At 41.9% G+C, this 14,103-nt stretch overlaps 1 protein-coding gene across 2 annotated transcripts in view; it reads right to left on the bottom strand.

Annotated features, from left to right (window-relative positions):
• Positions 1 to 3,234: 3,234 nt before the first annotated feature.
• brinp2 (bone morphogenetic protein/retinoic acid inducible neural-specific 2) overlaps positions 3,235 to 14,103 on the bottom strand; it is a 172,170-nt gene continuing 161,301 nt past the window's right edge. For both annotated transcript variants that reach the window (XM_053883064.1, XM_053883063.1), the window contains exons 8-10: positions 7,945 to 8,167; positions 5,343 to 5,649; positions 3,235 to 5,258 (exon numbers count right to left, since the gene is read on the bottom strand). In XM_053883064.1, the coding sequence (XP_053739039.1) occupies positions 4,437 to 5,258; positions 5,343 to 5,649; positions 7,945 to 8,167 (1,352 nt within the window). In that variant the 3' untranslated portion in view covers positions 3,235 to 4,436. The remainder of the gene's footprint in view (positions 5,259 to 5,342; positions 5,650 to 7,944; positions 8,168 to 14,103) is intronic.

Below are 14,103 nucleotides of genomic sequence, written 5' to 3'. Positions count from 1 at the left end.
ATGTGAGGTCTACAAGCGTAGTAGTATGCAGTCTAAATAGTGCTCTGATGGATTGGCTGTCATCCTCAGGCTCGGAGATTAGCCCAAGGGCAAACCCACTCCTGTTTCCTAAGTGCCAAGCTGAAGATGAAGAACTGTTTATTACCCTATTGCAGCGAGGTTCCTTCCTCATCACCTGATGAATGTGAAAAAAGATGGAGTTGACCGATAGGGTTCTCATCTCTGTCATGCTCCCTGTTCCAGCTTTGTTTCTCCAGCAAATGAACCCCTCCCCAGATGTAATGTGACAGGGAGCATTTGCTCCTTGTTTGCTCCATGACAACCCGGGAAATTGGCTGTTCATCTTCGAAAAACCACAACACTTCATGTTGTAAGAGGAGATTCATCTCATTATGAGGCTTCAGTGATCGGAAATTAATGCTCTGTTTATTAGCATTGTAATAGAATCAGTTTTCACTGGTCAGTGAGCAGATGGTTGTTTATGACCTCACGCTCCAAGCGCTTGAGTATGTGCACATTGTCATTTATTTCGTGTTTATATACTGTTTAGCATATAATATGGTAAGAATAATATATATATATATATATATATATATATATATATATATATATATATATATATATATATATATATATATATATATATATATATATATATATATATATATATATAAGAATATAAATGAATTTCTTATGTAGAAAAATGATGTGTTGGTGATTCAATAATTTCTAAGATTCATATTTATGAAAGATTTATGGTGACAAAACAAAAGTGTTATTCACAATATTAATTCAGAGGGGTTGCCTCTTCCTTAACATAACACAGTACTTCCATCTCTAACACTCTTGGTCCAACATGTTCCCTGTCTCTCGCCTCCCTATAAATATTAGTACTCTGTTCTTCTACTTCCTGTAACTCAGAGGTGCCCAAACAGAAGGTGCCGGTTTTTGTTCCAACCAATCAAGCGGACAACTTGTAACCAATCTCTTCAGACCGCCCTGTGGTGTCGCTTGTTCCTCCACCTCACCAGCTTCTCCTCCGACTCAACTTTAGCCTCACTTGCCAGTTTGTCCATTGCAATAGCAAACCGGAAATCCTGTAACCCCTCCATCCAACAGCACACTTCACATCTGTCTCACTGTCCTCATGCATGTCATGCACAACCCTCACATACTTCTCTGAACATCCTCAACATTGTCACACTCTCTAGATACTCCACCAGTTTTCTCTAGAGCCAGAAAGACAGTGCAACTCCTCCTGACCTTCTTCTCAGCACTTGTCCATCAACATTCTCAGAGCAAACAACAGATCTGCCTTGCTCTTTCTCGACATGAAACCATGCTGCTGCTCATGCCTGATGAGACACCTTTCTCTTCAGTGTACTTCCCGCTCCTCTGGTAGTTGTGCCTGTGTTAACCTCTCCCTGAACTCTGAACAGCATTCTTCCTCAACTTTTGCCATTCAGTCTTGGGCTCTACCTTAATTTCATAATAATATAGAAAGGCTACATTCGCTCTTGTGGCATGGCAAGGCTGATCGTTCTGAAGAATGGCATCATGATAAAATGGTGTTCACTCTTCCGTGACAGAAAATGAGAGCGGTTCTGTGACGATACGAACATGCCACATCACACAAAATCCTGTTCAGCCCGTCGCTGTCGTTCATGGCAATGTCGATCAATCAGGATGAGTCTGATGAAAGACCCTTGAAAACTTGATGCAACAGCATGTGGAGACAGTGTTTGACAGTGGAGTCACTCATCACCCCACACTGACCTTGGACAGCTCCAGATAACTCTGCTGCCAGTAGCATGTGATCCAACTGCCCTATAGCGTTTTGATGTAGCAAGGGGCGGAAAGTCATGAATGGAAAATGGCCGTCCCTGCTGGTTCCTGCTTGATGGTACTACTTGACAAGTCATGGCACCTAAATCATCTGACAATAATCCTGTTTCATGTGTCGACCAGAAAAACAACCAAGGCCCCTTCATGTGTTCTTCATGTACACGAATATCTATTTTTTTAAACTGTCTATTTAATTTGTTTTTTCCACATCAGAATGTTCATTCATCTATTATGAAGTGCAGAGATGAAAGTAGGAGTACCTTGAAATATATGAAAAGGAAGCTTCCCCTACTTAATCTATTACAGGATATTTTTGAATGTCTTATATTTGCAGGAACTCCAGCAAACACCACGGTGTTCTGTGCCTCTGTCAGAACTGTCATCCTCTGTCTCTCTCCAACTAATATAAAGTAGTCTCAGGACCCAGTTTGGAGGAAGACAGGCTCCATTGAAAGAGAGCCACTCCACTACTGAGGGTTGTCCAAAACAGTCTTTCTATATTGTCTTGTTGTCATGTTTGTAAATGTAATGCATGTTTCTGCCAATACTGTTGTCGTCCCAAAAAAAAAAAAAAAAAAAAAAAAAAATAAAAAATATATATATATATATATATATATATATATATATATATATATATATATATATATATATATATATATCAAATACTTCTTTATTTTATATCAAATTAACAGTATATCAAATCAAAACTAAAGGTAAGACTAAAAAAATCGAATTAATTCAAGTTTGAATTTTCAATTGCATTATTATATGTATTTATATATTTTATACATAATCATTAATGCAATTCCTCTCTCCTGCTGGAATTGACTTGTGTTACATTATATTTGGTGAACATACTTTTGCTAGCAAACTGGGCAAACAAAAGCAGGGTCTATTTTCACCAGCGTTTCCTTTATTACAACATTCACTATATTTTGACTGAAAAATTAGATATGGCTCGAGGGTGTGTTGCGGGTGCATGCATGATCATCTGTCTGTATTTGTGACCAACTGCCCAAGAGGTCCTGGTCCTGATGTAGGCTTTGGTCCCCTGCTCCTCAGGAAGGAAAACACTCTCCAGCAAAAAAAAAAAAAAACACGATCTGAGTCAAACTTTTTCTTTAACCCAGTTATGAAACCCAGTCAGAATTTATTGTTGTTTTCGCTGTTAAGAAGTCCAAGGTTGCGATTGTGATTGTGTGTGCAAAAATCCTACTTTCACCAAGCCCTTGAAAAATCTGTGGGCCGACGCTCGCTTATGTGCGACGGGAAAAAACCCAACTCAGATTCAGGATTCTTTGCTGTGATTGTGCTCGTATGATCGGTTAAAAGGAAACAAGAAGAAGCCAAGTAAAACACTTTTCTTTTACTAAAGCAAGCTGAGCACAACAGTACTGCTGAAAATGACATACAAGATTTGACTTTCAGCGAGAAAATGTAAAGAAATCAAAGTAATATCACTTTAAGATCAGAGCAAATTGGCAAGTAGTTTTTCTTCTTCATCTGTCAGACGTTGCAATGTTGAAAACAATGCTGTAACACTGTCCTGAGACTGAAAGGATTCCAAACCTGTTCAAGCGAAAATCAATCATGTGTCTTCGGTCATAGAAGTAGTTTGAAGTCATTCAAAACTGACGTGCCCCGTGAATAGAGACTCAAATTTCACAACACCAAATTGTGACAAGCGCCTTACATGGAAAAGCTATCACATGTTCCAGAGAAAGTATGTGTGGCTCTTTCTTCATAGAAATATGAACTCATAAAAATGAGTGCCAGGTTACCCCCCCCTCCCCACCTAAAACTGAACTGAAATGTGCTTCTTTTTGTGACAATAACTTTCCATATAAGGCATGAGTTTGTTTTGTTATAAATGTTTTTTTTGGTCTTTGCACTTAGTTATCTATAAAGCAATTCTCACACATCAGGTTAGATGGAGCAGTATTTACAGCGCTGTATCTGCAGACCTTTCGGTGCCATGTCAGCCTCTTTTTACTGAGAAAATCCTTTGCTAACTTCAGATTCCCAATGACACACCACCAAGAACGTCACAAACAAGTTTGTCACTCGGACGTTTAGCATAGATACCGACAAGGGCAGGATGGAACAAAAGAAATATTAAAAGACATTAACAGGATTATTCAATTTTTAAGCCTAAAATAAAAGCTCATTCAGCACAAAGAGGATATAGTCCAATTTTTCCCTTTCATTAGATTGTTCAGAAGTCAAAAACATAGCTTGGGAAAGGGCAAACCCCTTTGGTTGGTGGGGCGCCTTTCTCTTTACATATCAAAATCTGTGATCATAAAGTGATGGCAAACTTTGCATGTAGTCGGATCACAAAAAGTCCCTCTGGTTGGTGCCATCGCTGTTTGTCTGATTATAGAGTTTAAAGAGGCGTTTTAAGTCCACAACATTATACCACAGGTGTAACCAAAAAGATACATTATCGAGTCTCTGTGATAAAAATGTGAAATTCATTCAGCAGTAATTTAAAAAAAAAAAAAGAAACTCTCAGTACATTAAAATGGTTTGTATCTATCCAGATTTTTCTGGTCCCAGACACCAATTTACAGGATGTTCTGCTGTGTCAGCTAACTGCAAAGTTGCGCGAGCTCAGGGTCGGGAGAAGAGTTGGGCAGCTTTGAGTTGAAGATCTGCAACGAGTCTTTGATGCGTGCCACCTCACCGGCGGACAGCTTCAGCCGATGGCGCAACAAACAGGAAAAAAGATCCAGCGGCTGCGGCGCAGGGGGGGAAAGTCTGTTGATGCGATCCCTCATCTCCAACAACATGAGGAAGGCCGAGTCCTGGGAACCCTGCGTGTAAGGGTAGTCCAGCTGCAGAATCAAATCCTTGATGCCTTCCGGGTCAAAGTGCATGCTGTATCCAAACACTTTGAGTGAGTTTATTTTCATATACCCCATGTTTGAGGTCTGGTCATCCATGTCCAAGGGTTCATAAAACAGAGTTTCATTCACTGTTGGATCATCGACGACAATTCGACTTCGCAAGTAGATATGCACCGTCTCAAAGAAGGACTTCCACTTGTTGTCCAGCGTTAAAGTCCAGTTGGAGCACTGCGCTGTGGCGCTGCCGTCAACTCGAGTTCTCTCCCAGTCAGGGAATTCCGGCTGGTTCACTGGCATAAACCAGCTTTCCGAGTGACTTCCACCGAACGGGTTCACGTATATTGCTGGCACGGGCTCCAGAGTTGAGTTCTTTGTCAAGCATATCTGGAAAGAAATGCCCATCAGCATGTGGATCAGGTTGGACTTGTTTTTGTTACTCTTCAGAGTCAAGAGCATCCTCTTTCTCCAGGCAGGGTTAAACCAACTTCCCAGACGGACGTCATTGCTAATGTAGATAGCGTGGACCTCTATCCTGCTGTCCAGCCGTTGAAGCAAGTACCTGACCTGTGAAGAGAATAGCAGACCATCAGTACGCAAGCAGATTCACTCTCCAATCCCATGTAAACAGTGAAAAGAAAAATCCAAAACCTCAGCATCAGGCATGTCCAAATCAAAATTCAGATAGTGGTCCAGTGAAGCCGCAACGCTCGGCCGGCAGGAACCCAGATGCAGGAAGTTGCCATGGTGACAGCCGCCACAGCGAGTTGCATTATCAGTGGCACAAACTGAGCAGGAGGTGGACGATGTTCCGACCACACAGGGGATGACTCCCTGACACGCGGTCTGCTCTGCAGGGCAGTTACAGCTCATCACCTCCTCAGAGAAGGAACCCTGCGCTCCGTGGTCGTTGCAGTACAGCATGGACTGAGCTCTTCTCAACCAGAACCCAACATCCCTGGAACAGACAGAAACACAGAGAGTTGTGTCATAGACTGTAGTGGGAGCGGTGCCGCCTCAACTTCCACACATACAGGCACACACTCTCCCAAATCCCTGGATTTGCTCCTAAACAGCCGACAAAATAAACAATACCATCTCACTACTTATGATAACATTTCCTCTATTCTCATCATAAAATAAACACAACTCAAAGAGACTCCATTCCAGATAATCCATGAATCAATGAATGTTTTATCAGAGCGCTCTCTAAAGTGTAGTTTTATGGGTAATTAAAGTTAAAACAAATAAAAAAACTGTGAGCCAAATATTTAAAATTACATGATACAAAACCCCTCAAAGAAACTTCCTTGCGGACAAAGTAGCTGAAAGACTTCATGATTAGGCATACGACAAAGATAATAACATTGTAGTTACACTAGACATACTGACTTTTTAACACGTCTTCTTTTTAATGTTTTGTCTTTTGTTATTTAATCACAAAAGCATTAATAAGAAACAGGAAAAACAATTTTATCAAGCTTTTAAAACTGAGAAATTAAACAACTTCTCTGCAACTTCCCTGAGCTCAAATTAATTCCCTTCACAGAACCAACTGAACATGTGTCTGCTGAAGCTTATCTGTCAAGAGAATTGGCAAAAGGCCTTTTCATGGTCAAATTGTGAGCCCAGCTTTGCCCCTCTGTACTTAGTTTTGAAAAACCATTGTTCATTATTGAAAACATAATGACATTCCATATAGCAACTCTGGTGATGTGCAGCTATATAGACTTCATTTAGGCCAAAATGAGTCAATGTTTTGTGAGTGTGATTCATTTCAAAAGGTGCAGCAGCTATCAAAAAGCCTCAACAACAACCACTATGGATTAGGAAGTCCAGGTTTGAACCCTTGGGCAAGGTCCTTGTCACGACACGCCAATCCATCACTTTGAATTAGTGATGGATCAATGAGGTATCATGAAACACTATTGAAGGGTTGATGAAACAGTGTCCGAGGCCACTAGATGGCGCTCTTGGTTTAGAAATAATGTGAGGTTTCATTGAATTAGTTCAAGTCCAGACATTTCAAAGCAGACAGTGCCATCTGGTGGCCCCTGAAAATCAGGACACTGTCATGAAACATCGTCTCTTCTCTAATACTGTGTCATGAAACCCATCACTAGTTTAGATAAAACGCATTTACTAAATGACATGCTTATGGCAGATGAGCACAGGTGTGAGGCTGTAACCTAGTCATGAATGGGTAAGATTTCCTGACGCATTACACATTACGAGGGTAGATGAGGTTTCATGAAACAGTGTCCAGATAGTCAGAGGCCACCAGATGGCACTGTCTGCTGTAAAATGTTTGGACATGAGCAACGCATTCTATGAAACCTCACATCATTTCGAAAGCAAGTGTGCCATAGTGGCACTGTTTCATCAACCCTGCAATACTTTTTCAAGATACCACATGAACTACCACAGCCTTGAGCGTTTAAATATTAGCCTTCGTCTGCAAAATTATAATGTGAATAGTTGAACTAGACAAAAATGACCAAAAACAACTCAATACGAAGGTAGTTTAACTACAACTTAAAGCACAATTTGACAATTTTGGCCACAGAACCATTCTGAACCAGTTTTAATCAAACTACTTGTGCTATGACACGCAATAAATGAGAAAATATTAAAGTCTGCGTGCAGTTCTCTTTATTACTTTCTACTGCATCATTTCATTCTAGTTTTTGGGAAGTTTTCAGACAAATCTTTCACATTCTTTAACTCTTTAACTGTATTAGTTTTAAGCCTAAACATTGAGGTAAGCCTAGATGCACTTTGAAGTGATCTGGGAGTGAAGACAGTTGGGTAACAGAGAAAGGTAAAAGGAGGAGGGGAAATGAAGAAGGAAAGCGGTGAGGAAAGGGAAACAGAACGGAGTGATGGCGTACAGCTTCGGACTGTCAGGGAAATGAAGGCCCTTTGTAAACAAGTGCCAAGCTGTCAAGGAGAGAGAGGACTTGATTCCAAAGTGCAACAGTTTTCAACTATCTGTGCCAACCAGGCTCTTTTTACGAATAAGTGTGTCTGTTTTTGCCTCGGTCCTATAATAAATAAATGAATACACTCACCTTTCCGGAGGCAAATGTGCTGCAGGAAGTCAGAAATGAGTTTCAAGTATAATTGATTTCCCATACAGCTGAACTTAAGTTAAGCAGTTAATGAGGCCGCAGCTGTCATGAATATGCACATAGCAGTCAGCGAAAAAGACGAATGAAGTCTCACGTATTGTCGATACGGGCAGATGGAATACCTTTCTCGAGGCAGACTGATGTGAGGCTGTTTGGGACATCGCTTGCTCAGGGTGTACATCTTCCTGATGATCTTCTGAGCCTTGCTGAGGACCAAGGCAGTGCTGGACTCCAGCAGGGTGTAACGCTTCTGGAGGGGCATGTCAGCCGACCAGAACTTGGCGATCATTGAGACATTCAAGAAACGGTCGGTGGGTAAACGCTTCAGCAGGGCCTTGAATTCATCTGCGGAGAGACACATGGGTTGACAGGATAAATATCAGGGAAAACAAAAACAAAATTTCCTGTACCTATGGTGAAGATCATCTTTCACCCTGACAAATGGCAGTGATTTGCTGAGAAGAAACGTGCTTGTATCAATCATATGTTCATCATTAAAATTGTTATTAATGTTGTCCGGCCACCAGGTTCTACACTTCTCAGGACGTAGAGTCGGGAGCAGAAAGAACCACAGAAGTAGTGGGATGCAAGGTTTATTCCAGATCAGCATGAGCATCGCATCACCACTTCAACATTGCTTAGCGTCATTTTGCATGGCGTGGCATCCAATTGGTCAAAGTAAAGACACATTAAATAGCAACATTAAAAAAAATCCACTCAGAACAGAGTCCATGAAAATCTTATTTTATTGATGTATTTATTTGTTTAATGGTGAAGTTTTAGAGTTCCGTTCAAACAACACTAGCTAGCAGAACCATCAACTATTTAAAATAGTCCCTGTATATTTCAGTTTTTTTCTTTTCAAATTCACATCCAAAACTCAAACCAAAAATCAAGTGATGCACCATTTTTTTCATATTTGTTAAACATAAATTAAATCCATAAATAAATAATGGATTCCAATTAAAGTTTCAGGATATGTTCACAGTAGTTTGCGCTCAACACATGCTCCAGTACTGGTGGTGTTCTGGACTACCATCTGAACACAAAAACCTTTTAAGAAACAATGTCTCTCTGTTGTCAATAGAGCTGAGCTAGTCCATGATTCTATAAAATATACTCTATATTACCCAAAGTATTTGCTCACCCATCCAAATGATCAAAATCGGGTGTCCTAACCACTTGGTCTGAAAATCAAGCACCTAGGCCTGCAGACTGTTTTGACAAACACTTGTGAAAGAATGAATGAATTCCAGTGTGGAGCTGTAAGAAAATGGAAGAGTTTGGGAACAACAGCAACTCAGCCGCAAAGTGGCCGGCCATGTAAACTGACAGAGTTTCAGTGGATTCTGAGGCGCACAGTGCAAAGAGGTCGCCGACTTTCTGCTGTCAATTGCTACAGAGCTCCAAACTTCATGTGGCCTTCAAATTCGACCATGTACAGTACGCAGAGAGCTTCAGGGAATTAGCATCCTTGGCCGAGCAGCTGCATCCAAGTCATACATCATCAGTTGTGTAAAGCAAGTCGCCACTGCACTACAGAGCAGTGGAGACGTGTTCTCTGGAGTGATGAATCACTCTTTTCCATCTGGCAATCTGATGGACCAGTCTGGGTTTGGAGGTTGCCAAGAGAACGGTACATTTCCGACTGCAGTGTGCCAAGTGTGAAATTTGGTGGAGGAGGAATTTTGGTGTGGGGTTGTTTTCAGGAGTTGGGCTTGGCCCCTTAGTTGCAGTGAAAGGATTTTTGAATGCTTCAGGAGACCAAAACATTTTGGACAATTCCATGCTCCCGACCTTGTGGGAACAACAGGCCCCTCTTCCAACATGACTGTGCACCAGTGAACAAAGCAAGGTCCATAAAGACATGGATAACAAAGTCTGGTGTGGATGAACTTGATTTGCCTCCACAGAGTCTGGACCGGAACCCAACAGAACACCTTTGGGATGGATTAGAGTGGAGACTGGGAGCCAGGCCTTCCCCGTCTGTGACCTTACCAATTTGGAAGGATGGTTAAAAAAAATTCCGAGAAACACACTGCTCAGCCTTGTGGACAGCCTTCCCAGAAGAGTTGAAGCTGTCATAGCTGCAAAAGGTGAACTGACATAATACTGAACCCCATGGGTTAGGAATGGGATATGTGAGTCAGGGCAGGTGAGCAAATACTTTTGGTGATGTTCAACACCCCCAAGGCGTAATATACTGACGTCAGAAAAGTTGACTTTTGTGTCCTATGCTATGGCTGACGGCAGCATCTAGTGTGGCATGTTGACGCACTAGGCTTTCAATTGAACATGTCTTCTCCTGTCGCCGCGGGCAGAGGTTGCGATTCTGTAAGTCAAGGGATGGTGCTCCTTTCAGTCTACACTTAACATGTCAATAGCTATTTAAAGCCTGTGAAAAAGTGGTGCCTTTCAGTCAAAGTGACTGCCATCCCATCCCTCCGTAAAAGCTTTTTACTCCATTGAAACACCAAGGCGTTAGCATGCAAAGCGGATGGCTGCCTTTGGCGATAACATAGGTGTCAAAAGTCCAGTGAGTGTGAGTGAGGATGGGTTAAGTTGCAGAGAAAATGCTTTGTTTTGTAGTTTTTAAGACCCAGACCCAAATGATTTGACTTAACCCACTCATGTCCACACCCAGAGCTCAGTGAATTCCAGCGTGGAGATGTCATGCCACCTGTGCAACAAATCCAGTCATGGAATTTCCTTGCTCCTAAATATTCCACAGTCAACTGTCAGCTTTATTGGAAGAGTTTGGGAACAACAGCAACTCAGCCGCAAAGTAGTAGGCCATGTAAACTGACGGAGTTTCAGTGGATGCTGAGGCGCACAGTGCAAAGAGGTCGCCGACTTTCTGCTGTCAATTGCTACAGAGCTCCAAACTTCATGTGGCCTTCACATTCGACCAAGTACAGTACGCAGAGAGCTTTGACTTAGCCCACTGATGATAAGACAAGTCCACATCCAGATCTGTAATTTATCTGGGAGCAAAACAATAACACAAAATGCAGGGCTAAATGTACATTTAGCAGTCTACCAAAAACTAACGCAGGGCAAAACATTTCAGTTAAATCTATCCCCTTTAAAGCCTCTGGGATTGTCAGAAAGTTCATACTACTCATAATTTCCTTAAATCTTCAGTAGGCAGTTATTGAGAAATACACTGACACAAAATGTGCTTGGTGCTGCTCTGTATTCCTTTCCGTTGCTCTTCTCTGGTGTAATTGCGTGGAAACTTATTTAAATGAGGAACCACCAAAATCATTTTGAGTTAACATCCTCAGTTAACATACAACTTTTTCGGCTCTGTGGGGTGGAGGGGAAGCATCTCAAATACACGACCTCTTGAATTTCCATTAGAAACAAACCTAAATAAAGAAGGGAAGTTAAGTGACATGACTGCAAATCTTGCCGCCCGGATAATTACTCTGAGAGCAACACGGACTCTGAGGACACACGCCGCACACTGAGCTTGTAAAAGGGTTCTGCGGAGTTCCGATCATTTCGCTCAGGTTATTATGAACAGACTGACAAATATTATGCCAGCGTGAAGCCTCTGGGAAGCATGATCTCATTACTTCCCCTCCTCGTAAAGTCAAGTAAGTAAGACCTCCTAGGATTGTTCTGGCTCTGTCAAAGAGTCATATTCCCAAGTGCCCTCTTTTTTTATATGTCTTTTGGCAGAGAATTTTAGAGAAGAATCTGCAACCAAGCTGAGACCAACAGACGGGACTCAAGTCTATTACAGTGTTCAGTGATCCTGGATGACATTCAGGTCCGTCTGGGTTTCTTCTGTGTGTGTGTGGTGCCTGAGTCACAACCACACCAAGTTCATATTCAGGAGGAAAAAGCAGCTGCGTCATCATTCATCAGGTATTTTAGCAGCAGAAAGGGGGTCTTTTAATTTGATGTGAACCCTGTGTCTCTGTCCATTCATCACAGAAACTCTCCATCTCAGTCCTCACACTAATGGTATTCATTAGATGAATTCATTCCTGAAGGAAATTGTCTGCTCATTTCCTTCCGGTTCCTCATGTTTATGACTCCTTGGTGAAAATTTATGGATAATTTCCACTCACTTAAAACAAATCAAACAAAGTTACAGGGTGGGGTAACTGAGGTATTCCTCATGATTAGCGTGACCACGGCCCAAAATGGCCGAATCGAGATTGAATAAGTGATTTATGGCTCCATCATGAAGAGATGCCCTGCTGACGGAGGCTTGTTCATTTAATTCGCCACAAGGACGTGGGTGAATACAAAGTCAGAGCAAAGAGGGGACTGCCAAACACAGTGAAGTCAATTCAAAGGTTTCTTTTTTTGTCTCAAGTAAGAAGCGTAAACAAGCAAAAACGTTGCACCTGAAGGCTTTATGTGAAAAGAGTGGTTGTCAACTGGTATGTAAATATGTTAGTATAATATATTTTTATAATGAATGCATATAATATATTATATTATATAGCATAATATATTAATACAGAGGTACCTCAGTTCTCGATCACAATCCGTTCTAGAAGGCCGTTCCAGAAGAGATTTGTTCGAAATCTGAATCGATTTTTCGCAAGAAATAATGCGTTCCAAGCCTTAAAACAGGCTTTTGTAGGAGTGAATGTAGAGTGTCTGCTGCAGGTGCGCTGTTCCTCTATGTGTGTGGCCGCTGCATGTGGGAGGGGTTGCTGAGTGATTGACGTCTCTCCAGAAGTGAAGAGGTGCCCGGTGCGTGTCCAGCTCTGAATGTGCGCTTCTGTGCAGTTTGGCTGTGACAAAGTCATAAACCAAGTAACGCTCTGTCCGAGACTCGCCTCATCCCTGTCCCAGCTCCAGCCCACAACAGGACATCAAACCCTGGAGTGAGCGCTCCAGCCTCGGAGGTGTCGAGGAGCACCTCCCCTGTGACACTCTACCAGGGTCCAGTGTGGAGACAGGAAAGGTTTTACACCTCAATATGAAGAAAAAACAGTCAGTAAATGTAGCCAACAGGACACGTCTGCATACAGAGGCTGCGTTATACATAATAACAAAGCGCGTCGTGGGTCAGCTGGTCGGTCCGCGCACCTTATGATTTTTTCCAGCTTTTTTCAGGGCCGTTCGAGTTGTGGATTTTCGTTGAAATTTTTGTTCGAACTCGGATTTGTTCAAAGTCCGGGACGTTCAAAAACCGAGGTACCACTGTATATATATTTTTTGGTTCAAAACTGAGCCATGACACAGAATATGTGTAGAATGAAAACCAAAAACCCACATCAGTGGGGAGTTGATGGAAAAAGCGACCCACTGAGACATACCTTTGGGTCACGTCCAATGCTTCACTACATTAATTTCACAAGACAAGCAGCTCATTTTCACCCACAATTGATTTTTTTTATTATGATATTAAGATTATTTATTTTGTCTAAAGATTTCACAGACAGCAGTGACTTCACCTGGACTGCAGTAGCATCACATTTGCCTTAAGACACACAGAAAGTAAGAAGAAGAGAGAGCGGGTCACGTGACTGGAGAGGTCACGAATGTCCTCATCCTAACCCCAACCACCCTTTCTGAGCATCAAGAAATGCAGCAAATGGGGAGCTATGTGGTTCAATTGAAAGCCTAACGTATCAACATCAAAGCAGCTGGACAAGTTCTGCATCAACGCTTTCGGAGTGAGGATGGCTTGCCAGAACACCACCAAAATCACATGCTGTAAGTTCAGCCATTCCCAACCTACCCAGGTGATTTTCTCTAAGTAGGTTCTTTCGATTGAAATATTGAGTTTAGAAACCAGCAAACCAGTAGCCCATAATACTAGTTACTAGTCGTGACTGACTAGTTTGAGTATTTATTTATTTTGGTGGCGGTGCTTCTACTGAAAAAAACTGTACACAGTCTCTAATTCTGTTGCCTGAGATTCAAAGAGATGAACTGCAACTGTCAAATATCCTCAGAATCACAAGCTCTTCTTTCTGTTCTCAGCATGTAATGCCCTTGTTAGCTTTAAGAGTATTGGAAATCCTTATGCAATCCCGATGGATTTCCCTTTACAACCTCAATTAACTTGCAATTTCTGCTCTGACTGGAATAACGCTGAAAGGAAGACAAGCAAGGCTGCAGATGGGATGTTTAACAATGTTCCTCAATGCCCGGCCTGCTCCTCTCTGAGGCTGGAAGAGATGGAGCGGAAAACCGAGGGTCTGTTGCTCTCGAGGAAGCTGTCATCTCTATCACTTGAAGATGTCTGTGCCGCATTAAAGCTGGCATCCATCACACAGCTCACATAATAGTTAGGAGAAGGGAGT

The sequence above is a fragment of the Synchiropus splendidus genome, chromosome 13 (assembly GCF_027744825.2).
Source record: "Synchiropus splendidus isolate RoL2022-P1 chromosome 13, RoL_Sspl_1.0, whole genome shotgun sequence".
Classification (NCBI taxonomy): Eukaryota; Metazoa; Chordata; class Actinopteri; order Syngnathiformes; family Callionymidae; genus Synchiropus; species Synchiropus splendidus.
Note: the sequence above shows the minus strand (reverse complement) of the source record. Positions and strands in the feature narration are given on the sequence as shown.